The sequence below is a fragment of the Xenopus tropicalis genome, chromosome 5 (genome assembly GCF_000004195.4).
Source record: "Xenopus tropicalis strain Nigerian chromosome 5, UCB_Xtro_10.0, whole genome shotgun sequence".
Lineage (NCBI taxonomy): Eukaryota > Metazoa > Chordata > Amphibia > Anura > Pipidae > Xenopus > Xenopus tropicalis.
The window spans coordinates 3688849-3714608 of NC_030681.2; the positions used below are offsets into that span (position 1 = coordinate 3688849).

The 25760-nt window shown below is 44.2% G+C and overlaps 1 protein-coding gene across 2 annotated transcripts in view; it reads left to right on the forward strand.

Moving 5' to 3' along the window:
- mdga1 (MAM domain containing glycosylphosphatidylinositol anchor 1) overlaps nt 1-25760 on the forward strand; it is a 188395-nt gene that overhangs the window by 80491 nt on the left and 82144 nt on the right. Inside the window, exons 5-6 of one of the 2 annotated variants that reach the window (XM_031902282.1) lie at nt 11092-11224; nt 16585-16677. In XM_031902282.1, the coding sequence (XP_031758142.1) occupies nt 11092-11224; nt 16585-16677 (226 nt within the window). The remainder of the gene's footprint in view (nt 1-11091; nt 11225-16584; nt 16678-25760) is intronic. The other variant, XM_031902283.1, reaches the window with a different exon arrangement.

The window sequence follows — 25760 nt, forward strand, 5'->3', positions numbered from 1 at the left end:
AAAATCACTTCCACCGGCCCGCGATTCCTAGTTAGTGCAAGTGTCACTTCAGAAAGGGAAGGAAATTGAGATAAATGGTCGGAGATTTTGTTTTTATTTTATTCTTTTGGAGTTAAACATGGATTAAATGCTGCACCCGCATCACTTGCAGCAAAGGGGATGTACTTTGTCATTTAAATGTGTCATATATATAGGATATCTGGGTTTTCCATTGAGTTTACTAAATAGAAAGTACATAGTGATGTTTCGTTTTAAACTACTTCAACACTACAGTATGAGAGCATATAGCCCAGAACATTCCTACTCTGCATATTTGTATTTATACATATGGTTGGAAGGTTCCCCCTACTATACCTGCTATTCCACAGCCCCAGTCCCTTCCCAGAGGCTATTATCCCCCCACTGCTACTATAGGCACCATCTCTCCCTACTATACCTGCTATCCCACAGCCCCAGTCCCTTCCCAGAGGCTATTATCCCCCCACTGCTACTATAGGCACCATCTCTCCCTACTATACCTGCTATCCCACAGCCCCAGTCCCTTCCCAGAGGCTATTATCCCCCCACTGCTACTATAGGCACCGTCTCTCCCTACTATACCTGCTATCCCACAGCCCCAGTCCCTTCCCAGAGGCTATTATCCCCCCACTGCTACTATAGGCACCATCTCTCCCTACTATACCTGCTATCCCACAGCCCCAGTCCCTTCCCAGAGGCTATTATCCCCACTGTTACTATAGGCACCATCTCTCCCTACTATACCTGCTATCCCACAGCCCCAGTCCCTTCCCAGAGGCTATTATCCCCCACTGTTACTATAGGCACCATCTCTCCCTACTATACCTGCTATCCCACAGCCCCAGTCCCTTCCCAGAGGCTATTATCCCCCCACTGCTACTATAGGCACCATCTCTCCCTACTATACCTGCTATCCCACAGCCCCAGTCCCTTCCCAGAGGCTATTATCCCCCCCACTGTTACTATAGGCACCATCTCTCCCTACTATACCTGCTATCCCACAGCCCCAGTCCCTTCCCAGAGGCTATTATCCCCCCACTGCTACTATAGGCACCATCTCTCCCTACTATACCTGCTATCCCACAGCCCCAGTCCCTTCCCTTCTCTCTATGATGTCTAATATCCCTGATTATATACAGGTATCATTATCTATATTCCTATCACATGAATGCAGCTGCCAGTGTTGTGGGTGAGAGTTAGATGCCATGCTTTGTGCCAGCCACATGGAGAGGGAACAGGGTATAAATATTCACGCTCCCCCCAGTTGCCCATGGGGCCCTGTTGGAAGGCTCTGCAGACGCAGAGGAGAAGAAATACTTCCAGCAGATGTGGCTGCATCATACATTACTAGGAATCTCATAAACCTCCCACAGATTTACACATGCCCAAAACATGAATATCCGTCAGTGCCCGACGCGTCTGCCCAGAGCAGAATAAAAACCAATATGATTTATTAAGCGCTAAGATGGGGCTGTGTGAGCAGACACAATGCGGATCCTCCAGAGACAGGGATCTGCCCGGCTTTACTCAAACATTTACTTCGGAAATTCTACCGGACCCTGATAGGAATATTATACAGGAGTAATGTTTATTGGAGTAGATTTCCTTTTATAGATAAGACAGGTTATAGAAAGGAAGAGAATTCTCTGAGTTATTTATTTCCTCCGGCATAAACCTGTCAGTTTCCTAGATAAGTGCAACCTCTTGGGCTTCTAACCTGCATTGGCTCAGCCATAATACGTGTTTGTATGTGCCCAGCTGCATAGTATTCTATTGCTTTGTGCTTCTTTAGTAAAGGCATCCTGTAACCCTAAAATCCCATTTCTTTTCCAAAGTGATGATATCCCGAATAGCTAGAATCTCAGCCATAAAGCAGGGCAGGACTGCTGCTTACAATGGGGGGGGGGTCAGATAGGATCTGTGCCACTGTGACAGAATGCTCTGTTATACAGATAGCTAGAATCTCAGCCATAAAGCAGGGCAGGACTGCTGCTTACAATGGGGGGGATCAGATAGGATCTGTGCCACTGTGACAGAATGCCCTGTTATACAGATAGCTAGAATCTCAGCCATAAAGCAGGGCAGGACTGCTGCTTACAATGGGGGGATCAGATAGGATCTGTGCCACTGTGACAGAATGCTCTGTTATACAGATAGCTAGAATCTCAGCCATAAAGCAGGGCAGGACTGCTGCTTTCAATGGGGGGATCAGATAGGATCTGTGCCACTGTGACAGAATGCTCTGTTATACAGATAGCTAGAATCTCAGCCATAAAGCAGGGTAGGACTGCTGCTTACAATGGGGGGATCAGATAGGATCTGTGCCACTGTGACAGAATGCTCTGTTATACAGATAGCTAGAATCTCAGCCATAAAGCAGGGCAGGACTGCTGCTTACAATGGGGGGGATCAGATAGGATCTGTGCCACTGTGACAGAATGCTCTGTTATACAGATAGCTAGAATCTCAGCCATAAAGCAGGGCAGGACTGCTGCTTACAATGGGGGGGGGATCAGATAGGATCTGTGCCACTGTGACAGAATGCTCTGTTATACAGATAGCTAGAATCTCAGCCATAAAGCAGGGCAGGACTGCTGCTTACAATGGGGGGATCAGATAGGATCTGTGCCACTGTGACAGAATGCTCTGTTATACAGATAGCTAGAATCTCAGCCATAAAGCAGGGCAGGACTGCTGCTTACAATGGGGGGATCAGATAGGATCTGTGCCACTGTGACAGAATGCTCTGTTATACAGATAGCTAGAATCTCAGCCATAAAGCAGGGCAGGACTGCTGCTTACAATGGGGGGGGGATCAGATAGGATCTGTGCCACTGTGACAGAATGCTCTGTTATACATGTAGGGGTTTGCTAAAATGGGCCCCTCAGGATGGATACCCCTAGGATAGGTCCCTGGGAGGGTAATGGTTAAGGTACAATGGGTATAGCCTGGTATATCTATAGTTAATGGGGAGTATCCCCGCAGTTCGGGTTATGGCCACAGGGTGGTGCATAGGCCCATATAAGGGAAACAGCCATGTGCTGGGAGCCATCTTAGTTTGGGAGCCTCTAGAGAGAGGAGCTCCCCTGTGAGTAGTTAGTAGTTTCCATGTGTCAGATCACTCTAGGAGTGAGATGTAGTTAGGGCACAGGTAGAATGGGCAGAAATAGCCCCTCCAGGAGTGGTAGAGGGATTAGAATCCCCCAGCAGTACATCAGCTGGAGTGTAGGGACCCAAGAGTCTAGGTAGGTGGTTAGGCTGCCGCTAGAAGGGGTACTACTCTGAGGGTACTTAGTTGTGAGTACCGGGGATGAGTCCTGGAGGTGGTCTGTCTTGGCGTGAGTACCGGGGAGAGCCCTTAGAGAGGGTCTCTTGGCGTGTAGTACCGGGGAGGACATCTAAAAGGGATCATCCTGGCGGGAGTACCGATAAGATACCCAACAGGGGTAGGTACTCTTAAGGTTTAAAGAAGGAGAGTGTCCCCTGCACTGCGTTTGTATTGCCACTCCTGGAGAGGTCCTGCCTATTAAACAACCAACTGTTTCATCACAACTGTGTGTTCATCGTGTCTGCCTCAAGGAGCACCTACATACCAGTAAGTGAATGCCCCAGGGAGGGGATACCCTTTGGGGGTTGTGTGAGGTCTCAGGCAGCACTACACCCAAGTATCAAGTCCCAGGGAGGGAGTTGTAGTTCTCCCATAACAGAGCCCTGGGTGGAGGCACGCCATTAATCCAAGAAGTCCCTGCTTCCCCCATAGTAAGCGGGGCTCAGGACTCCTGGAAGCGCCAAAACAGAGTAATTCAGCAGGTAGTGCCACAACCGTTTAATAAGTGGGCTACATACAGATAGCTAGAATCTCAGCCATAAAGCAGGGCAGGACTGCTGCTTACAATGGGGGATCAGATAGGATCTGTGCCACTGTGACAGAATGCTCTGTTATACAGATAGCTAGAATCTCAGCCATAAAGCAGGGCAGGACTGCTGCTTACAATGGGGAGTTGGATAGGATCTGTGCCACTGTGACAGAATGCTCTGTTATACAGATAGCTAGAATCTCAGCCATAAAGCAGGGCAGGACTGCTGCTTACAATGGGGGGATCAGATAGGATCTGTGCCACTGTGACAGAATGCTCTGTTATACAGATAGCTAGAATCTCAGCCATAAAGCAGGGCAGGACTGCTGCTTACAATGGGGGGATCAGATAGGATCTGTGCCACTGTGACAGAATGCTCTGTTATACAGATAGCTAGAATCTCAGCCATAAAGCAGGGCAGGACTGCTGCTTACAATGGGGGATCAGATAGGATCTGTGCCACTGTGACAGAATGCTCTGTTATACAGATAGCTAGAATCTCAGCCATAAAGCAGGGCAGGACTGCTGCTTACAATGGGGGATCAGATAGGATCTGTGCCACTGTGACAGAATGCTCTGTTATACAGATAGCTAGAATCTCAGCCATAAAGCAGGACAGGACTGCTGCTTACAATGGGGGGGATCAGATAGGATCTGTGCCACTGTGACAGAATGCTCTGTTATACAGATAGCTAGAATCTCAGCCATAAAGCAGGGCAGGACTGCTGCTTACAATGGGGGGATCAGATAGGATCTGTGCCACTGTGACAGAATGCTCTGTTATACAGATAGCTAGAATCTCAGCCATAAAGCAGGGCAGGACTGCTGCTTACAATGGGGGGATCAGATAGGATCTGTGCCACTGTGACAGAATGCTCTGTTATACAGATAGCTAGAATCTCAGCCATAAAGCAGGACAGGACTGCTGCTTACAATGGGGGGGATCAGATAGGATCTGTGCCACTGTGACAGAATGCTCTGTTATACAGATAGCTAGAATCTCAGCCATAAAGCAGGGCAGGACTGCTGCTTACAATGGGGGGGGATCAGATAGGATCTGTGCCACTGTGACAGAATGCTCTGTTATACAGATAGCTAGAATCTCAGCCATAAAGCAGGGCAGGACTGCTGCTTACAATGGGGGGATCAGATAGGATCTGTGCCACTGTGACAGAATGCTCTGTTATACAGATAGCTAGAATCTCAGCCATAAAGCAGGGCAGGACTGCTGCTTACAATGGGGGGGATCAGATAGGATCTGTGCCACTGTGACAGAATGCTCTGTTATACAGATAGCTAGAATCTCAGCCATAAAGCAGGGCAGGACTGCTGCTTACAATGGGGGGATCAGATAGGATCTGTGCCACTGTGACAGAATGCTCTGTTATACAGATAGCTAGAATCTCAGCCATAAAGCAGGGCAGGACTGCTGCTTACAATGGGGGGGATCAGATAGGATCTGTGCCACTGTGACAGAATGCTCTGTTATACAGATAGCTAGAATCTCAGCCATAAAGCAGGGCAGGACTGCTGCTTACAATGGGGGGATCAGATAGGATCTGTGCCACTGTGACAGAATGCTCTGTTATACAGATAGAATCTCAGCCATAAAGCAGGGCAGGACTGCTGCTTACAATGGGGGGGATCAGATAGGATCTGTGCCACTGTGACAGAATGCTCTGTTATACAGATAGCTAGAATCTCAGCCATAAAGCAGGGCAGGACTGCTGCTTACAATGGGGGGATCAGATAGGATCTGTGCCACTGTGACAGAATGCTCTGTTATACAGATAGCTAGAATCTCAGCCATAAAGCAGGGCAGGACTGCTGCTTACAATCAGACTACAACTTTTTCCTATTTGAAAGAAACTTTTTCTAACACACTGAGAACATGGTTGGTGGTTTAATAAGATTTGGACATTGAAGGTGAACAGCTTCTTTTAAAAAAACAAAAAACAAATGAGATTTCTTTCAGAGACAAAGTTCATTTTATGATGACTGAGTCACTTTACAGCGATGGGCAGAGAATTAAACTGATAATTATAGTGAGTCGTTTTCTCCCATTAAACAGAATGACTCCCTGAACTGACTCCCACCCAACCCTACGTGATATAAAGTCAGGCCTCCCCCGCGCAGCAGTACATGTAGGATGTGCCCTGATTGGATCAGAACAATCCTACCAGCAAGACATTGAATCAGCCCCCAATATCCAACATCTCAGAAATACTATTAAAGGGAAACTAAACCCCCAGAATGAATACGTAACCAACAGACAGTTTATATTATATTAAGTGGCCTATTAAAGAATCTCCCCAAACTGGAATATATATATCAGTAAATATTGCCCTTTTATATCCTTTCCCTTGAGCCGCCATTTAGTGATGGGCTGTGTGTTCCCTCAGAGATCAGCTGACAGGAAGTGATGCAGCTCTAACTGTAACAGGAAGTAGTGTGGGAGCAAAAGACAGAACTCTGCCCATTCATTGGCTGATGGGGCCTAGCATGTATGTGTGCCTTGGCTTGTTTGTGTGCACTGTGACTCCTATGATCCCAGGGGGCGGGGCTTAGTACATAAAATGGCAGTTTCCTATTTAGGATTACCCAATGGCACATACTGCTAAAGTATATTTATATGAAAATTGTTTATTTAGACAAAGCAGGGTTTTACATATGAGCAATATATTTGTATAGAGACCTACATAGTTTGGGGGTATAGTTTTCCTTTAATCAATCCCAGTTCTGAGCCAATGAAGATTTTATAGGAATCTCTTATATAAGGAAAACTGAATTGTTATTCTTCCATGTGTCCCACTTTTTGTTGAGCAAAGCCGTTGTCCCACATTGTAATTTGAATGCCCCGTGCTGCCCCGCTTGGCTTCAGTTCTTCCCGGCCAGTTCCTTAAATAGAAGTTTAGCCACAAAGACGGAGGCAGCAAGAGAGACACACAAGCAGCATGGCAGCGCTAGGAAAGGTGTTGGTATCATACTTGTGCTTTCAATTGATTTCTGCAATGATCTTTATGGCATGTCTGGGGTTAATGGAGTGCTCATCGGCCATTTCTGCAGTAATCTTATTGGCATGTCTGGGGTTAATGGAGTGCTCATCGGCCATTTCTGCAGTAATCTTATTGGCGTGTCTGGGGTTAATGGAGTGCTCATTGGCCATTTCTGCAGTACTCTTACTGGCTTGTTTGGGGTTAATATACTGATCCTCCATTTTCTATTGTTATTATAGTGGCACTTTTGGGGTGTGTTTTGGTAAAGTGAATGGGGTATTTATGGGAGTGGTTACAAAGTGGGTGTGGTCAAACAATTTTCTCCACAATCTAAGAACTGAACAATCCATGGCTGTTCCTTGTTAAAGGGGAGATAAACCTCGGAATTAATTGAAGGAGGATGTTTCTGTTTCAGTGGCCCATTTTGCTATAGGAGGCACTAAATGTTAAGGGAAAGGCTTCTGATTGGAGGAGTTCCCTGCATAGGAGACTTCTGATTGGAAAGTGTCCCTCATGTTACAGTTACCCCAGGGCAATGCTCTGCAGAGCCCCATGAGTGTTATTGTGTCTGAGAACTTAGGGAAACACTTACTGTTTAGTTCTTTCTGGACTTAAGTTCTTCTTTAAAGGACAAGTCAACCCAAAAAATAATTTTTTTGCCTAATAAAACAAAACAACTTTGCAATATACATACATTACAGATTTGTATTGGTTTGAAATAACTAAAAAATGTTAATCCATTTATATTGTAAAGTTATGTTTTGGGTTGATATGTCCTTTAAAAACACTACATTTATGATACAGCGGGTGGGTTTTTTTGGGGGGGGGTTTGGCGCCGTAATTACAATTTTTTTACAAGGTCAGTGTATGTGAGTGCGGCTCTCAGCTGTGTAATTGATTTGTTATGTCTTGATTATCAAAGAGACATATAAAACCTTGGCCGAGGCTGAGTCAGTAATTGATTTGTTATGACTTGGTTGGAGGCTAATGCTCTGTCTATATATAGGTGTCAGTATCTCAGGGGTGAAGGTGAGTCGCAAAGGGAATGCCAAGAGCACCCACTGTTATCCATACTGATTAGTAGGTGCAACAGGTAACGGCACCCAGTCACCCATCAGCCGTATTCTGCCAATCCCACCCAACTCCCTCAGCATTTGTGTGGCCATTATAGGGATAGAGCGACTAAGCTGATAAAAGGAATGGGCTCCGTTATGGGGAAAGGCTGGCCCAGTTGGGATTGGTTACACTGGGGGGGGGGGCAGTTAAGGGGGGGTAGGATCACTATATATAAATATATATAAGGGGGGGCAGTAATGAAATAGAGAAAGTACAGGGAAGAGCGACTAAGCTGATAAAGGGAATGGGCTCAGTTATGGGGAAAGGCTGGCCCAGTTGGGATTGGTTACACTGGGGGGGGGGCAGTTAAGGGGGGGTCACTATATATAAATATATAAGGGGGGGCAGTAATGAAATAGAGAAAGTACAGGGAAGAGCGACTAAGCTGATAAAGGGAATGGGCTCAGTTATGGGGAAAGGCTGGCCCAGTTGGGATTGGTTACACTGGGGAAGGGGCAGTTAAGGGGGGGGTCACTATATATAAATATATAAGGGGGGGCAGTAATGAAATAGAGAAAGTACAGAGAAGAGCGACTAAGCTGATAAAGGGAATGGGCTCAGTTATGGGGAAAGGCTGGCCCAGTTGGGATTGGTTACACTGGGGAAGGGGCAGTTAAGGGGGGGGGCACTATATATAAATATATAAGGGGGGGCAGTAATGAAATAGAGAAAGTACAGGGAAGAGCGACTAAGCTGATAAAGGGAATGGGCTCAGTTATGGGGAAAGGCTGGCCCAGTTGGGATTGGTTACACTGGGGAAGGGGCAGTTAAGGGGGGGTCACTATATATAAATATATAAGGGGGGGCAGTAATGAAATAGAGAAAGTACAGGGAAGAGCGACTAAGCTGATAAAGGGAATGGGCTCAGTTATGGGGAAAGGCTGGCCCAGTTGGGATTGGTTACACTGGGGAAGGGGCAGTTAAGGGGGGGGCACTATATATAAATATATAAGGGGGGGCAGTAATGAAATAGAGAAAGTACAGGGAAGAGCGACTAAGCTGATAAAGGGAATGGGCTCAGTTATGGGGAAAGGCTGGCCCAGTTGGGATTGGTTACACTGGGGAAGGGGCAGTTAAGGGGGGGGTCACTATATATAAATATATAAGGGGGGGCAGTAATGAAATAGAGAAAGTACAGGGAAGAGCGACTAAGCTGATAAAGGGAATGGGCTCAGTTATGGGGAAAGGCTGGCCCAGTTGGGATTGGTTACACTGGGGAAGGGGCAGTTAAGGGGGGGGTCACTATATATAAATATATAAGGGGGGGCAGTAATGAAATAGAGAAAGTACAGGGAAGAGCGACTAAGCTGATAAAGGGAATGGGCTCAGTTATGGGGAAAGGCTGGCCCAGTTGGGATTGGTTACAATGGGGGGGGGGGGGCAGTTAAGGGGGGGTCACTATATATAAATATATAAGGGGGGGCAGTAATGAAATAGAGAAAGTACAGGGAGGAGCGACTAAGCTGATAAAGGGAATGGGCTCAGTTATGGGGAAAGGCTGGCCCAGTTGGGATTGGTTACACTGGGGAAGGGGCAGTTAAGGGGGGGGCGGGGGTCACTATATATAAATATATAAGGGGGGGCAGTAATGAAATAGAGAAAGTACAGGGAAGAGCGACTAAGCTGATAAAGGGAATGGGCTCAGTTATGGGGAAAGGCTGGCCCAGTTGGGATTGGTTACACTGGGGAAGGGGCAGTTAAGGGGGGGGTCACTATATATAAATATATAAGGGGGGGCAGTAATGAAATAGAGAAAGTACAGGGAAGAGCGACTAAGCTGATAAAGGGAATGGGCTCAGTTATGGGGAAAGGCTGGCCCAGTTGGGATTGGTTACACTGGGGAAGGGGCAGTTAAGGGGGGGGGGGGTCACTATATATAAATATATAAGGGGGGGCAGTAATGAAATAGAGAAAGTACAGAGAAGAGCGACTAAGCTGATAAAGGGAATGGGCTCAGTTATGGGGAAAGGCTGGCCCAGTTGGGATTGGTTACACTGGGGGGGGGGGGGGGGGGGCAGTTAAGGGGGTGGTAGGATCACTATATATAAATATATAAGGGGGGGGGCATACAGTTTACTCTCTCATGGTTTATGCAGCAGTAAATGATTTAAAAAAAAAACCCAAGGTCATCACTTGAGATTAGAAGAAAGGAGGTTTATCTTACGGTATATAACGGCTTATCAGAATGTTGTGAAATTCTCTCCCTGAAGCATTTGCTCCGGTAGATACAGTAGATACGACACACGAGGCTACAGGTATGAACACTCTTAGCAACATAAATCACACTTCATGCCTCATTCATTGGCCGCATCTCTTCCTGTATAGAAGAGGCCTCATTCATTGGCCGCATCTCTTCCTGTATAGAAGAGGCCTCATTCATTGGCCGCATCTCTTCCTGTATAGAAGAGGACACAATGAAGGCATCAACTGCCCCCCAGTAAAGTCACCATCGTTTCACTCATTAACTCTAAACCATTAAGAGTCAGATCTTTTAGATTTCAGGAGGACATCTTTAAATAGACTTTTCTTTAGCCCCTTGGGAATAATTCCCAACCCCATTGACACGTGTGTGCTTGAAGGCGTGCCAGATACACAACATGTCTGGGGTTAGATGTAGTAGATGTTATTGCATATTGCATATCATGGCTTCCAGCGGTCTGAGATGATCCACCTGAGTTGTCTTGTTTAATAAAAGATCAAGCTTTGCAATTTGAACACCGGTCCGTATCCCTGGTGATTGACTTTACTCTCTGATCCTCGTTACTTGAGAAATGAGGTGCAATAATGTTCTGAAGGCCCGAGCTCTTGAAGAGACTGCCTTAGGGTAGCAATATCCAATGATAATCCCAGATCATCTGACGGAATCCCCCAAAGCCTTTGTTACATTTGGATATTTACTCTCCCGGTGAAATATCTTTACTTCGTGATATTTGCTCTGCACTTAAAAATTGCCTCTTTGTCTCGATCAAAAATATTTCTTCTATTCAAACTAATAATAATGTCAACAAAAGTGAATTATCTAATGTCAGCCATTGCTTCTGGCTATAGCCATCCCATGTTATGGGTTCAAGCATAACAAAGCCCATGTGTTCCTTCTCCTTAGGGTGAAACCAAAGTACTAAAGCTGAAGAACTTGCGGCCCAAAGACTACGCCAACTACACGTGTCAAGTATCTGTACGGGATGTTTGCGGAATACCGGATAAATCCATCACTTTCCAACTCACTAACAGAACAGGTAAGAGGCATCCAGTGTTTGGGGTGGTTTCTAGAATCCATGTTGAGGTTGGTAGGACCATTGTTTTTATCATGTAGGGTAGATCTTCAGGCCAAAACTTTGCTTTAGGACCAGGAGCCTCTCTAGGTATTAAAAAGCTGAAAAGACCAGAAGGCCAATCACCTTGGTCCTGTTTTCATTGAGCTTCAGAAGGTCTTCAGATTGAAGATCTCTAGATATTTCTTCAATAAAACCTACTGAAGCTTTATGAAAGCAGATGTCAACCTCAACAAAAGCAGGTCAAGTATGTCGAGCATGTCCACCTTTTATTTGAACAACATGGGAATGAATGTTTGATTGCACCATATCATTTGAATGTTGATCATTAATGACCAAAAAGTCCTAATAATGTTCTCCTTTTAAACTGGTGTTCACATTTTATACTTTGTACTGAGGGAACCATGCTGCTTACTTTATTGTACATCATCTCTTCAGACATCTCTCTGCCTCATGTAATAGAGCAACCAAGTCATCAACAGGCTTCCATTGTGATACATACAGTACCTGTTCATTAGCTACACTCTACTGCCATTGACCATTGTCTACCACCTCCATTTACTTCTCCAAAGTCCATTTCTGTATTTCATATACTAAAAAGAACTTTTACAGTTGACCAATTGACTATTCTACCCGGTAGTCTTCAGAAAAGTGTCTGTGCTGCACCGTTTCATAGACAATTAGGTTTTGAGAATTCTATAGAGGCAATCCACTCTTTATCTAGAGGGATGTGGCAAGAAATATCTGAATTCTTCTCATTCTTCAATGGATTCATGGTGGCCCCTTAAACAAATGCCTTTGGATATATGACTAGAAAGAGCTGGGAAATATGTAAAGGTCCCAATACACGTGAAGATTCGCTTGCTTGGCGAGGTCGCCAAGCGAGCGGATCTTCACCTGATATCCCCACCTACGGGTGGGCGGTATCGGGGAATGTGTAGGCTAATTCGATCGTTTGGCCCTGGGGCCAAACGATTTTTTAACCTGCGATTTTTTAACCTGCCCGATCGATATCTGGCCGATTTCAGGCCAGATATCGGTCAGGCAGGCCCGTCGGTAGTGCCCATACACAGGCCGACTTGTTGCTGAGGGACCGGTATCGGCAGCTAGTATGGCCACCTTAAGATGAGAGTTGTGGGAGTTCCCAGAGGTTCTTTCGTTTCCCAAAGAGTCCAGTTGAAGTGACGCCACTTCCTGTTACACCCACTTCCTGTTACACCCACTTCCTGTTACACCCACTTCCTTCCCTGGTCCTAATGTGCAAAAATTTACGTTTGACTCTATATTTAAGACACAACAGGGAAAATGACAGGGAATTGTACTTGTTGAATCGTCCACTTGTAATTATATATTACATTTATATAATTTCAAAGATGGGGGGTGTCTAGGATATCCCATTGACAGTTCTGTGGTTGCTATGCTGAGAACTTAAAGACTGTCCATCCTCGGCAAATCCAACTCTCTACCCCACTAACTCGAAAACCATCACCTGTGCTTTTTTGGTCTATTCTGCTTGTCCCTTGGGTTGGGCAGGGGCTAGGGCCATGATAGTTTGGCTTGGCCAGTAGGATGACAGTAGGGTGACAAGAGCCTTATTGCACCCCCAACACATACTGTATCACTAATCAAGCAACCCCCTCTCATACTGGCTACATTAATATTGATAACTATATGGCTCACTCTATGGGAGTTGCCAATGTGTTGAGATGTTTTTTGTGAATTCTATAGATCGGAGTCTTAACTTACCCTTAACTTCAGGGCTTTCCCCTGTTCCAGCTTCAGTTGATATTCCTGAGCGCAAGGACTTATGGGTAGTGACGAGTGAATTTTTATTTACCTCTACATAGTTTGTTTTGCTGATAATACTTTTTTAATATCGATATGAATTCTGCATTTCAGCTCTACCTCAGCCAATCCAACCTGTAGACAAGAATTACATTAGTTTTAATTAAAGTTATAAGAGATCAATGAGAATATATAAGATTTGGCTAATATAGGGTTGAATCAATTACTTACGCACATAGCATACAGGTATAACTTATTGTGTGCCCAGAACATTCCTTCTCTGTATATTTGTATTTATACATATGGGTAGGGGGTGCCATAGTGTTTCCCTTAGACAGTACAGTATGGGGGTACAGCTTATTGTGTGCCCAGAACATTCCTTCTCTGTATATTTGTATTTATACATATGGGTAGGAGGTGCCATAGTGTTTCCCTTAGACAGTACAGTATGGGGGTACAGCTTATTGTGTGCCCAGAACATTCCTTCTCTGTATATTTGTATTTATACATATGGGTAGGGGGTGCCATAGTGTTTCCCTTAGACAGTACAGTATGGGGGTACAGCTTATTGTGTGCCCAGAACATTCCTTCTCTGTATATTTGTATTTATACATATGGGTAGGGGGTGCCATAGTGTTTCCCTTAGACAGTACAGTATGGGGGTACAGCTTATTGTGTGCCCAGAACATTCCTTCTCTGTATATTTGTATTTATACATATGGGTAGGGGGTGCCATAGTGTTTCCCTTAGACAGTACAGTATGGGGGTACAGCTTATTGTGTGCCCAGAACATTCCCTCTCTGTATATTTGTATTTATACATATGGGTAGGGGGTGCCATAGTGTTTCCCTGTATATAGATTTAGCACGCATGTCCCCATGTTCTTCTCAGCAGGAAATCCCATACAAAAAATGGCCATTTTAGGTCGGACAGTTGCACCAGATGGGGGAGGCACTGTAAGTGATGTTGATATCGGCTCTTCAGTGATCTCAAAACGGAACAGATTTCGTTACACCTCATGGTGCAGAGAGATGGCTGTGATGTACAGATAAAGTTCAGGCTTGCCGAGGAGCTAACGATCTTTGCGGAAGCAGCTTTGGGGCTGCAGAATAAAGAAACATTAGAAGCTATGATAGAGCCCATTGCAATGGGGCATTTTCTAATGCAATAATAGAGTTCATATTAGGGTAGTAGGGCAGTAGAAGAGAGCTCTGTAGGATGAGACATATCCTATATTTGTATAGAGCGCTGACTAATGTGAGACTGTTTAATGCTATGTTAGCGTTCAGAATAGATGGTCCCTTCCTGATGGTATGAAAGGGCTCTGCACCAAGGGGCATTTACTGGTAGTACAGGTATGGGACCCGTTATCCAGAATGCTCGGGACCTGGGGTTTTCCAGATAAGGGGTCTTTAACCATGAAATAAACCCAATAGGGCTGTTCTGCCCCCAATAAGGGGTAATTATATCTTAGTTGGGATCAAGTACAGGTACTGTTTTATTATTACAGAGAAAAGGGAATCATTTAACCATGAAATAAACCCAATAGGGCTGTTCTGCCCCAATAAGGGGTAATTATATCTTAGTTGGGATCAAGTACAGGTACTGTTTTATTATTACAGAGAAAAGGGAATCATTTAACCATTAAATAAACCCAATAGGACTGTTCTGCCCCAATAAGGGGTAATTATATCTTAGTTGGGATCAAGTACAGGTACTGTTTTATTTTTACAGAGAAAAGGGAATCAGTTTTAAAAATTTGAATTATTTGATTACAATGGAGTCTATGGGAGATTACCTTCCCGTAATTTGGAATGTTCTGGATAATGGGTTTCCGGATAAGGGGTCCGATACCTGTACAACAGAGCTTGTATAATGGGATATTTCCTGATAGTATGGTAGGGCTTGGTACCAAGGGACAGTTACTGGTGTTATAACAGAGCTTATATAATGGGACATTTCCTTATGGTATAATAGAGCTTAGTGTATAAGAATGTTTCTTCATAGAACATAGTCCTCTGCAAAGGATGTCTTTGTGAAGGTATGATGGGCAGAGCTTTGTTAAAAAGAGAATTTCCTGGGGGTATGAGAGTGGTTTGTACAAAGGAACATTTCCTGATGGATTGATAGAACTTTATACAGTGGCATATTTTATATCTCTAGATGGATCTTTTAGTGGTGGGATCACAAAGCTCGTAGGTACAGGGGCATTTCCTGATAGTGAAGAAAGCTATGAATCAAGAAGATGTAAATCTTATGGGATAGTTATCTTCCAATGTTCATTTTTGTATTTAGGTTTTTACTGTTGGTCAGAGAGACATCAAGAAGGATGTATTTAGTGATGGTCCCACAGATGAGGCTTCTAGTGAAGGTACAATAGACATCCTGAAGAGTTGGTTTTATTTATGGTCAGCTATAATGGTCGGGTAAAACCCTAGAGAAAAGTTTATTGATTGTATTAAAGAACTGTTAGTGAAGCATTTGCTGACATATGTCCGGTTGGAATGTCCTTTACTAAAGATTTGATGGATCTGAGGAGGCTTTCATGAATAAGAAAGATTTGATGGGTCTGAGGAGGCTTTCATGGACAGGTGGAGAGTTGCCTAAACTTCTCCCACTGACAATGTGATGGGAAGAGTGGAAAAGCTTTAATGTTATTGGGTTTTCAGGAGGAGAAAGTGTATTGGATACATTGACTGGAACTATATATTCATATAGAAGGGCACAGGTTATTATCTGCAAGTCATATGATATGGTATGGTTTACTGCAATCATTCCGATATGGCCAGAATACAAATAAATGATATGATAAAGAAATAATGTGATGATATAATGATTTACTGGATACTTAACTAAAGTGCCCTCATATAGAATTATTTAGCCTAAGCTATGGGATAAAATGGCCTTGGTGGGTAAACTGTACCTGTAAATAAAGTATATTCTGCCTCTGAATCCATAATGTTTTGGCAGCCCCTACGGCTAAAACAAATCCTACAGACAAAGCAACAAAGGTTAATTACAAATAAACAAAAAAAGATGTGGTGATCTATTTAAATGGAGTGATGTGATTGGACGTGGGGATTTCTATGAGCCAAAATGCCTCAGATGGAGCAAACTTGAAATCCCAACACACAACCTTTTGTTATTAATAAAATCCTGTGCCAAGTGGAGCAGATATATGAACACAGTTGCCTCCATCATGTACTGTATGGTATATTGGTGTACAAAACGCATTCCCCATTGTCGTCATCTGCTTAACAGCCGCTAACTCACTCTAATTTCTCATCTGACACAGATGGAGCAGAATTAAGTGCTTATTATTTGCCACTTGGGACACTGAGGTCCATCTGCTCACTCTAAAGCCAACACCTCAAGTGGTACCTGTGCCGGTTCTTCATGAGTAAAGATGTGTTTCTTTATCTTGGGTGACCACTGGGAACCATGGTCCGGCAGCATCCGGGGGCCCAAGTTTTAGAAACACTCTTCCTTTATTTGCACCAGTAAGGAGTCGGAAACTTATCCTTGCTCTCTCTGTTCAGGGGCAGCTTGGTGGGGTCGAGCAGGACTGGCCAATCAGGTGTATAGAAGCAAGAGGTCCATCCAGACTCCCTTAAGGATCAATGCAGAGGCTGGTCAGTGTCCTCTGTTTCCTTCTCCGACAATAACGAGCTTTGGGTGAATGTGTGTGTGTGTGTGTGTGTGGGGCTATTGTCATGTACCTCTATGTACCTCTAGTTATATTTTAGCTGTAAAGTCACATACTATATTCATCATGATCAGTTACAAGGAGATATAAAGGCTTCCAGAGGGGATCACAGTTGTCCATGGAGTTGGTGTCCATAGGCCAGATAATCACAGAGCCTGAGACGTGGCCCTTACCCATGATTGACACTTTTGAACAATAGTTTCAAGATAAGCCTGGACCTACCATAATGAAAAGATGGGCAGCTTTACAGAGAATATATTATATAAACCAATGGAGAACTGTGACCCTGTCTCTATGTTAGGTGGGTAACATCTGTATTATATACATCTATAACATTTATATATATATATATATATGATACTAAAGGGAGGGTTCACCTTTTTGCATGTTATAGAATGGCCAAGTCTAAGCAACTTTTCAATTAGTCTTCATTGAAAAGGTGAACAACCAATTAAAGGTCAACTAAGATTCACTATTTAGCAGCATGAAACTGATCCTCCATGGGTTTTGCAACTTTGGGTCTCCCTTGTGTATTTACAGTAGATAAAGAAGCCACACACCATGAAGCTAGCACTCCATACTTCCATGTCGATTTATCTCTAACATAGATCAACTAATATTTATATTAAAACAAATGCACAGAGAAGAACAAGTGTAGTGTTTGCTATTCACTAAAATGAGAGATCTGGTCAGAATCATTTTACCAGGCACTATAGATACATATAATACACAAGAGCCATGAATACCCAGCATATGATACAGTATATATTACTACATACATACAGAAAACAGTTGAAGTGATACCTATAAATCCACGTAGAGACTGTAATCTTTATTAACCCGTAATGTGCCAAAGTATTGAGCCGGTGTATCCCCAGACCATAAGTGCCATTCTAGAGCCATAAACCTCAACTGATTCTCACTGTGCCCCTATTCCATAAAGTGCTCCCCTAAATACAGCAGACCACACAGACCAACCAAGACCCTTATCAAGCAGGTATATTTTCCCGTTATCCTATATTCCATCTCATCATAGGGGTGAATAAAACACTGAGCCTTGTCATGAGTATGTGTCCCCTGGCAGGAATGGTACAACCCTGTCTCTTTATATCCAACAAGACCAATTAGCAGGGTTGGACTGGGCTGCCAGGACACCGGGAACAAACCCGGTGGGCCTGGGCCCTAGTGGCCCCCATGGCCCAGATCCCTGTTGCCACTTCCTCCTGGCTGCCAATGTCCTCCCTGACGCGTTTCACTTACCCGCGCTCAGGAGAGGATGTCGGGCGGGTGGTGGGGGCCCCTGCAGGGGGTTAGGGGGCGCTGTAGGGGCCCCTGAGGGGGGTGCGGGTGATGCGGCCGGCGGGGGGTCCAACCCTGCCAATTAGGATCCTATAGTACAGCCCCTCCTTAGTGCTAAGCGGAATTTTTCACCAGTTTTCACTACAAAAAAATTCCCATAGACTGTATTATATAAAAAAAGTTGCTGCAAAAAAAAACACCCATTGACTTCATTGTGTTAAACGAATTTTGGCAGTTTCGTTAATTTTTCAACAGATTCGCCTATCACTACCCATCACTACTAGCAGAAATGACTGGATACACTGATCTTTAGATTTTGTAACTCAGAGTAAACTGTGGGCTACAAGCCCTGTATATTGGGGAACATTTCTTCCTTTTGGTTTTATCCCATCTTTTTTTTCCTGGCAAGCAATATGAAGTATATCTGCTATAACAAATTGACATTGGTGGTTGCTAAGATACAAATAGTGATGTCATATCCTGCTTGTAGATATACTTCCTGCGTGAACTCTTGCATTAGGGTACCTTGTGTTTGTTATGCACCCCGAAACGTTGCTAGAGGGGTTATGTACTTGATATAATATATTTCACTGCCTGTGTCTTTGCTTTTCATATATTTATTTATTTAGCTTGGCATATTTAGTCCCTGGACCAGCACTCCCCCTTTTGTATTGAAAACAATTTTATTCACATTATATGAAAGTCCAACATTTTGGGGCCTCATTGGGACCTTTATCAACGTTTCGGTCCCCAATTGGACCTTTATCAAGGACTGAAACACTGGACTTCTGTATAATTGAATAAAAGGGAGCGCTGGTCCAGGGACTGAAAATTCCAAGCTAAATAGATGTCAAGTATGACTGTGATCCCCATATATATATATAGGTATGGGATGCAATATTTGGAAACCCATTATCCGGAAAGCTCCAAACTACGCGTAGGCCATTACCCATAGATTCCATCTTATCCAAATAATTCACATTTAAAGAAGAAGGAAAGGCATTTTGGCATTTTCCTGCCAATAGATTAGCCACATTAGTGCTACTTTGAACCCTATATTTCTTCTGCATACTTGAGTAACAGCCCTAGCAGCTCCCTCTGTTTGTTTAAGCAGCTGCCATTTTAGCTCGGTCTCAGTAGTTTCCTGCTGCAGCTCTGGCTGCTGGTAGCTCAGATTACACAGCGGAGATGGGAGGGGGAGAGAGTTGAGATGGAGGGAGAAGGGAGGGGGAGAGAGGAGCAAACTGAGGATGTTTCTAAGAGAGGAAGTCTGACACAGGAGAACATGTGACACAAAGGAAGACAAGAAATCCTGTGTTTCTTTTGATAAAGGACTCAGTGCAGTGTTTCTGTAAGTGCTTATGGCTGTATTTACATAGACCTTTCTGATAAAGATTACTGAGTTTGTACCTTTCCTTCTCCTTATAATGCACATGTTATTGGGCCCATATATATATATATATATAGGTATGGGATGCAATATCCGGAAACCAATTATCCAGAAAGCTCCAAATTACGGGTAGGCCATTACCCATAGAGTCCATTTTATTCAAATAATTCACATTTAAAGGAGAAGGCAAGGCATTTTGCCATTTTCCTGCCAATAGATTAGCCACATTAGTTTCACCTACAACCCTATATTTCTTCTGCATACTTACCTACCATACTTAGAGTCCAAGCAGCAACCTCTGTTTGTTTAAGATAGCAGCTGCCATTTTAGCTCGGTCTCAGTAGCTTCCTGCTGCAGCTCTGGCTGCTGGTAGCTCAGATTACACAGCGGAGATGGGAGAGGGAGAGAGTTGAGATGGAGGGAGAAGGTAGGGGAAGAAAGGAGCAAACTGAGCAGACTCGTGCCCGTGCCCTGAAGGATGTTTCTAAGAGAGGAAGTCTGACACAGAAGAACATGTGACACAAAGGAAGGCAAGAAATCTTGTGTTTCTTTTGATAGAGGACTTTCTGTGAGTGCTAATAGCTGTATTTCCATAGACTTTTCTGATAAAGCTACTGAGTTTTTACCTTTCCTTCTCCTTCTAATGCACATGTTATAGGGCTCATTCTTTAATTGAAATAGGGCTCATTCCTTTTCGGATAAAGCTTTGCAGATACAATGACTGAAATAGGAAATTAATTGCATTTCATGGTACATCCCCCTATCCAGGTATAAAAGCAAAGCCCTTATAACAGGGAACAACCTCTGATATTATATGTGTGTGCCGCGCTTGTTTGCTGTATTTATCGATCTCTCCCCGGGGAGCGCCGGGCGGTTGCCCAATTACTGCGGCGCGGAGGCTCCGGATACACAGAGCGCTGGGATAGGGATCCATCACTGGGCTGAATGGCGCCGTACAATTAGAACGTTACAGAATCACAAATCCTGCCTTGTTATGAGTTTGTGCCCTTTAGTTGGAGGTGAGCAAATTAGCCCCATTCAGTCGGCACCGTCGCTGGGATTTGGCTAATCAAAATGATTTGTACTGGAATAAAACCTTAACCAAAGCAGCCGGTCACCTCTACTTCTGCACCGACGTAATTAAACTACAGGAAATTTAAAGAAAACAAGAAGCGGCATTTATTTACCCAATTATAGGTAGTTTTGCAGCAATTTCAGTCCAAGGAGAATTTAGGTAGAACTTTACATAATGTCACTGCTTTATAGTACAGGAGTTATTTCCCAGGGTCCTTGGGCCACTCAGTTAGTCAGTTAGTCAGGTACCAGACAGTCGCAAGGTCCCTACAGTGCCCTACAGCACAAGTACTAGAATAGAATAAGGGCCACCCTGCTATGAGCAAACTTGGGGGGCTGTTCCTGCTGAATTGTGCTTAGTACAGGGGAATCACTATGTGCCATAGTTTTATGGTATCTCTCTGTACAGGCTATGAGCAAACTTGGGGGGCTGTTCCTGCTGAATTGTGCTTAGTACAGGGGAATCCCTATGTGCCATAGTTTTATGGTATCTCTCTGTACAGGCTATGGGCAAACTTAGGGGGCTGTTCCTGCTGAATTGTGCTTAGTACAGGGGAACCCCTATGTGCCATAGTTTTATGGTATCTCTCTGTACAGGCTATGAGCAAACTTAGGGGGCTGTTCCTGCTGAATTGTGCTTAGTACAGGGGAATCCCTATGTGCCATAGTTTTATGGTATCTCTCTGTACAGGCTATGAGCAAACTTAGGGGGCTGTTCCTGCTGAATTGTGCTTAGTACAGGGGAATCCCTATGTGCCATAGTTTTATGGTATCTCTCTGTACAGGCTATGGGCAAACTTAGGGGGCTGTTCCTGCTGAATTGTGCTTAGTACAGGGGAATCCCTATGTGCCATAGTTTTATGGTATCTCTCTGTACAGGCTATGAGCAAACTTAGGGGGCTGTTCCTGCTGAATTGTGCTTAGTACAGGGGAATCCCTATGTGCCATAGTTTTAAACATAGTTCAAAACTGGGTCAAGTTGTTGTTATGGGGGACTTTAATTATCCGGACATTGACTGGAGTAATGGGGTGGCTAAGTCAGAAAAAGCTAGTAGGTTTGTAAATATGCTAAATGACAACTTTTTATTTCAGGCAGTTCAAGAACCCACTAGGAATGACGCTATTTTGGACCTGGTGATTTCTAATAATAATGAACTTATCTCTAACATTTGTGTGGGTGAGCATTTGGGGAACAGTGATCACAACATGGTCTCCTTTGAGATAATGCTGCAGAGACAGCGCTATAAGGGAGTAACTAAAACACTCAATTTTAGACGTGCAGACTTTGCCAGTATAAGGGCATCTCTGCAATGTGTCAACTGGGAAAGGCTTTTCATGGGGTTAGACACAGAAGGAAAATGGAACATCTTTAAAACATTGCTTTGTAGGTATACGCAACAGTATATCCCCCTAGTAAGCAAGGAGAGGCATCGCAAAGCAAAACCTTTATGGCTGAATAAAAGTGTTATTGTCGAGGTTGGTAAGAAAAAACGTGCTTTTAGGGCATTCAAGTTAGCTGGGGCAGCTGGGGCTTTCATCAGGTACAAGGAAGCAAATAAAGCAGCAAAAAAGCTATCAGGCAGCTAAAATAGAGATGGAAAGGGATATTGCAGCTAGGAGTAAAAAGAATCCAAAATTATTTTTTAATTATGTGAATAGTAAAAAAATGAAGCAAGAAGGGGTGGGAACTTTATTATCACGGGGGGGTACGTTGGTTGATGAGAACGGGGAAAAAGCTGAAATTTTGAACTCTTATTTTTCATCTGTCTATACATCTGAGGAGCCAGATAATGAAGGCTTCCCTTGTAATATGCCCAGTTCTAGTAATTTAGCTACTGACGCATGGGTCACTCAGGAGGAAATTCAAAAGAGACTTGAACATGTAAAGGTAAACAAAGGTCCAGGGCCGGATGGGATTCATCCCAGGGTATTAAATGAGCTGAGCGCTGTGATTGCCAAACCTCTTCACTTAATTTTTCAGGATTCATTGAGGTCTGGCATGGTGCCAAGAGACTGGCGGATTGCTAATGTGGTGCCGTTATTTAAAAAGGGATCCCGTTCTCAGCCTGAAAACTATAGGCCTGTTAGTCTGACATCAGTAGTAGGAAAACTTTTGGAAGGGGTAATAAGGGATAGGGTACTTGAATACATTGCAGTTCACAATACTATTAGTTTGTGCCAGCATGGTTTTATGCGTAACAGATCTTGCCAGACTAATTTAGTTGCCTTTTATGAGGAGGTGAGCAGGAACCTTGATGCTGGAATGGCAGTTGATGTCATCTACTTGGACTTTGCTAAAGCGTTTGATACAGTACCTCACAGAAGGTTAATGATCAAATTAAGGAATATTGGCCTAGAACATAATATTTGTAATTGGATAGAGAACTGGCTGAAGGATAGAGTACAAAGAGTGGTTGTAAATGGAACATTTTCTAATTGGACCAGTGTGGTTAGTGGAGTACCACAGGGGTCAGTCCTTGGGCCTTTGCTGTTTAACTTGTTTATTAATGACCTGGAGGTGGGCATAGACAGTATTGTTTCTATTTTTGCTGATGACACTAAATTGTGCAAAACTATAAGTTCCATGCAGGATGCTGCCGCTTTGCAGAGCGATTTGACAAAATTAGATAACTGGGCAGCAAACTGGAAAATGAGGTTCAATGTTGATAAGTGCAAAGTTATGCACTTTGGTAGAAATAATATAAACGCAAACTATCTACTGAATGGTAGTGTGTTGGGGGTATCCTTAATGGAGAAGGATCTGGGGGTTTTTGTTGATAACAAGTTGTCTAATTCCAGGCAGTGTCATTCTGTGGCTACTAAAGCAAATAAAGTGCTGTCTTGTATAAAAAAGGGCATTGACTCAAGGGATGAGAACATAATTTTGCCCCTTTATAGGTCCCTGGTAAGGCCTCACCTTGAGTATGCAGTGCAGTTTTGGGCTCCAGTCCTTAAGAAGGATATTAATGAGCTGGAGAGAGTGCAGAGACGTGCAACTAAACTGGTTAAGGGGATGGAAGATTTAAACTATGAGGTTAGACTGTCGAGGTTGGGGTTGTTTTCTCTGGAAAAGAGGCGCTTGCGAGGGGACATGATTACTCTGTACAAGTACATTAGAGGGGATTATAGGCAGTTGGGGGATGTTCTTTTTTCCCATAAAAACAATCAACGCACCAGAGGTCACCCCTTTAGATTAGAGGAAAGGAGTTTCCATTTGAAGCAGCGTAGGTGGTTTTTCACGGTGAGGGCAGTGAGGTTATGGAATGCCCTTCCTAGTGATGTGGTAATGGCAGATTCTGTTAATGCCTTTAAGAGGGGCCTGGATGAGTTCTTGATCAATCAGAATATCCAAGGCTATTGTGATACTAATATCTACAGTTAGTACTAGTGGTTGTATTTATAGTTTATGTATGTGAGTATAGATTGGTAGGTGTGGGTTAGGTGTGCTGGGTTTACTTGGATGGGTTGAACTTGATGGACACAGGTCTTTTTTCAACCCTATGTAACTATGTAACTATGTAACTATATGGTATCTCTCTGTACAGGCTATGGGCAAACTTAGGGGGCTGTTCCTGCTGAATTGTGCTTAGTACAGGGGAATCCCTTCTAGCAAATTAACATTCTTGACCAACATCAAAGTTGAACATTTTTTCTTCTGGTAAATATGCCCTATAGTGTCAGGATATTGCGCTCTCAGTGTATTACATCTTCAGTCTCCTTCAGGTCAGTAGGTAACACAATGGAACTGAACCTCCTGCCTTGGTCTCCCCACCAGTAGAGTCCATGGGCGAAGCCTTCTCAAACATCTAGGCATTATGGTTGAACGTGATGGACGTATGTCTTTTTTTCAACCCAACTTAATATGTTACTATGTATGTTACTATGTATCTTCTGAGCCATAAGTTCCACCCTAGGTACCAACCATGTTCCCTGTTCATGGAACCTTTACTAGAGCACCCCAACACTGCAGCCAGTGCCCCCAATCTCCTATCTACTGGTCTTGTCTCATCGGCCGTTCTTCTCATTCTCCTGGGCACCTGGTGTCCTACACGGACATTATAGTCTTTTCATTTTTGGGTTTTATGGATTCCGAGTCTTTCCAAGCAGAGGAATAAGCAGTCGGTCAGGGGACGTAGAGGTTCCTTGATCCCCGGATTTGTCATTTCAGTTCCACGTTGAGCTCCCAAATGACTTTCCGTTGCTCTTGGCCGGGGAACGGCTTTTCTCTCATTTCCAGCGATGACTGTTAATTGGATTATTGCTGATTTATCTGTTTCATTGTAACCTGCACCTTTGGCTCCCAACCTGTCGGAGCCATTTCCTCGGCACAAATCCTTCCTGTTATTTTCTGCCAAAAACCCTCGTCTCGTAATGAGCAATTCCTCTCCCGGCTGGGGGGGCAGGACTAAGGGGGGGAGAATTAAACAATATGCAGGTATTCCTTATCTGAGATTCTCTTACACCCGGACACATTCTCATTTCATTCTCTCTATGGCTAAAGAGCAGATTAAAAAAAAAAATCTAGTTACATTTCATTTCAAAGGCGGCGGAAATATTCCCAACGAGCCTCTAATGCCAAGTCTGGAAGGGAAGTAAAAATTGAAAGATGCAAAAGATTAAAGATGATCGGCCCAATCCATTATCCCTCCAATCTGACTGCATGTGCTGCTGGCACCCCCACCTAATCATATCTACGGGCGACGAGACCCATTCATTATCGTAGGGAAGGCAGGGTACTGGGACACAGCCAGGCTCTGCTACCAATACATATTATGTGGCTTTTAACTCTTTATAGTTACAGAGTTAATTTGGGTTCAAAATAAACAACCGTCCATCAAGTTCAACCCTTTCACATGAAACAACACCCCCGGCAGGGCATTCCCCAACCCCCCTCACTGCCCTCACCGTGAGGAACCCCCTACCCAACATCCCCCGGCAGGGCATTCCCCAACCCCCTCACTGCCCTCACCGTGAGGAACCCCCTACCCAACATCCCCGGCAGGGCATTCCCCAACCCCCTCACTGCCCTCACCGTGAGGAACCCCCTACCCAACATCCCCCGGCAGGGCATTCCCCAACCCCCTCACTGCCCTCACCGTGAGGAACCCCCTACCCAACATCCCCCGGCAGGGCATTCCCCAACCTCCTCACTGCCCTCACCGTGAGGAACCCCCTACCCAACATCCCCCGGCAGGGCATTCCCCAACCCCCTCACTGCCCTCAGCGTGAGGAACCCCCTACCCAAC